Source organism: Mucor mucedo (assembly GCF_025094135.1).
Source record: "Mucor mucedo strain NRRL 3635 chromosome Unknown EV154scaffold_357, whole genome shotgun sequence".
Taxonomy (NCBI): Eukaryota; Fungi; Mucoromycota; class Mucoromycetes; order Mucorales; family Mucoraceae; genus Mucor; species Mucor mucedo.
The window spans coordinates 12,209-14,414 of NW_026252641.1; the positions used below are offsets into that span (position 1 = coordinate 12,209).

The window sequence follows — 2,206 nt, forward strand, 5'->3', positions numbered from 1 at the left end:
TACAGTTACCAAAATAGTTTTTAATTGGATCATGACCGAGTTTTACACGTAAAGTGTTAATAGCCTGAGATATCCATGGCGAAAAATGCCAGTTGTGAACTTTACCATGACGCGTAATGCTACCCATCTTAAATATATAGTTAGTACATTGATTGATCATTATTTAAAATACGAGCACCTACACTAATATTGTGAAACAATCTGTAATCAGATAGCACAGCGTCAGTTAATCTTGGGCCAGCGTTATACGAGGCAAATTTTCTTATAATGTTGAAGTGTACAGATCCTTCTACAGATGATGTACCTCTGCTACATCTATATCTCATCAATCCATGTTGATCCTCACCTATCTCTGTGTACAGAGCAGGACCACCGACTACATCGGAAACATTACCTTGACGAATTTCTTCCAATATACGATTTGATGTGGCTACAGCCTCGTCGTCAAACAGGGGTAATCCCGATCTCGAGCATAAACCGTTCTTGTATTTATCGAACACTAACTTGACCATAGTGTGGAGTTCTTCAGGTGGGGGAATGTACCTTCTGACACGGTCAAAAATGAACTTGGGGTCTACCAGCAATCTTGTATTCCAGTCGGTACCAATAGAAACCAAGTATGCCTCGACCTTTTGTTTGTCATCCGAATCAATCACAAATAGAGCATCACGAAATCTGCGAATAAAATCCTTACTTAATCCATGTCTCATAGATACCTTGATTAGGTCTAATAAATGAAATGCATCTTTAAGGACCCTCGAAGGGACAGGTGGAGATTTGTTTGGAGAGGAAGACGCATCAATAATACTATCATCCTGATCGGCAACAGGAGGATCCACTGGTACCAGAGACAATAGATAATTGTGTTCAGAAGCCGTAAGTAAATTTGCTCTGTTAACCGAAATGATAAACCTTGGCTCCCCAAAGTCATCAAGTGACAAATTGTTTACATAGCGATCCAGAAGTATACCTGGAATTAAAACCTTGACCACCTCCATTCCAATCAAATACTGACTTCCTGGGTAAAGCAACTGATCACTTTTTGCTACCGCTGAATCTACTAACAGTACATCTGTCGTGATCGAGGCTATATACTTAATATATGACTCTATCTACACTTCTTAAATCTTCCATTTGATAATCCTAAATATAATTCTTATTGATACTGTTATATTAAATACTGATCATTTACTTTATGTACAGGCTTGATCTCATATCATCCTTCACACAAGTATAAGACATACATTTAAATAATAACATTGATATGAACACATATGAAGGTTACATCAGCCACATTGAGGTGCCACAGCTATCTGAATTAAGAACTACATTTTCCCCTGAATATTGTGCTACAAGACATACACAGTTTAAGAATGAATGTTATTGTTATTGTTATTGACATCTCATTATGGTCTTTCTATATGGGATCATTACATCCGAGTATTATCTGGATAAATCTACCCATAACCGTCATCAGCCCATCTGTGATCAATGTCTGAAATAATGTGTATATAAAGACCCCCTTTTATTTGTTTAATAAAGCTTTAGTTAATTTTTGCAAGTTTGATAATTTTCTTGTTTTTTATTTTATAAATCTACACCGATTTCCACAACATCACGTAAGTAACCTAAGGCCGCGGGAAAAGCTTTATCTGCAGATGAAGCATACAAAGCTACAAATGTACCAGACGGGGTAGACATATCGACTTGTTTTCTGACGGTTTGCAAATTTTTTAACTTTTTGTAGACTTCGAGAGATACATAAGCGTCAACAGCAGCGTATTGTATATGCTCAGATGAAAGAAAGTCCATTTCCCAGTTGCTTTTTCTCACATCTCCTGGCTTCAACATATTTAGATTTAGAACCTCACCACATATTCTTTGCAAGGAATAAGTTCTTCTAGTTGCCATTTCCTTGTCATAGCAAAGAGTACCAATATCCAACTGACCGGGAGCATTGTTTATGTTGTATTGCTCAAATTTTCTTAGATCTCCACCAATCTGTCTGCCAACCTTGTTAATTTTTGAAGATTCAATTACTTGTCTCAACTTTTCTGGAAATGTGACCGCATTAAAAGTGTATGTTCTGAATAAGTATATTGAGTCGCCATGGTAAATCTGTACTAGAGCTACAGGAACAGGAGAGCCACTTAATCTTGCGCGGGCACCAACTGGGTAAGCAAAAGCAGGAGTCCATTCTATATCA

At 37.3% G+C, this 2,206-nt stretch overlaps 1 protein-coding gene across 1 annotated transcript; it reads right to left on the reverse strand.

The window, feature by feature from the left end:
• Positions 1-1,587: 1,587 nt before the first annotated feature.
• Positions 1,588-2,196, reverse strand: EV154DRAFT_586624 (ribonuclease H-like domain-containing protein; the record flags this gene model as incomplete). Its single annotated transcript, XM_051606789.1, has 1 exon — positions 1,588-2,196. A coding segment is annotated over one exon (609 nt), but the record flags the coding sequence as incomplete, so codon positions are not given.
• Positions 2,197-2,206: the final 10 nt, after the last annotated feature.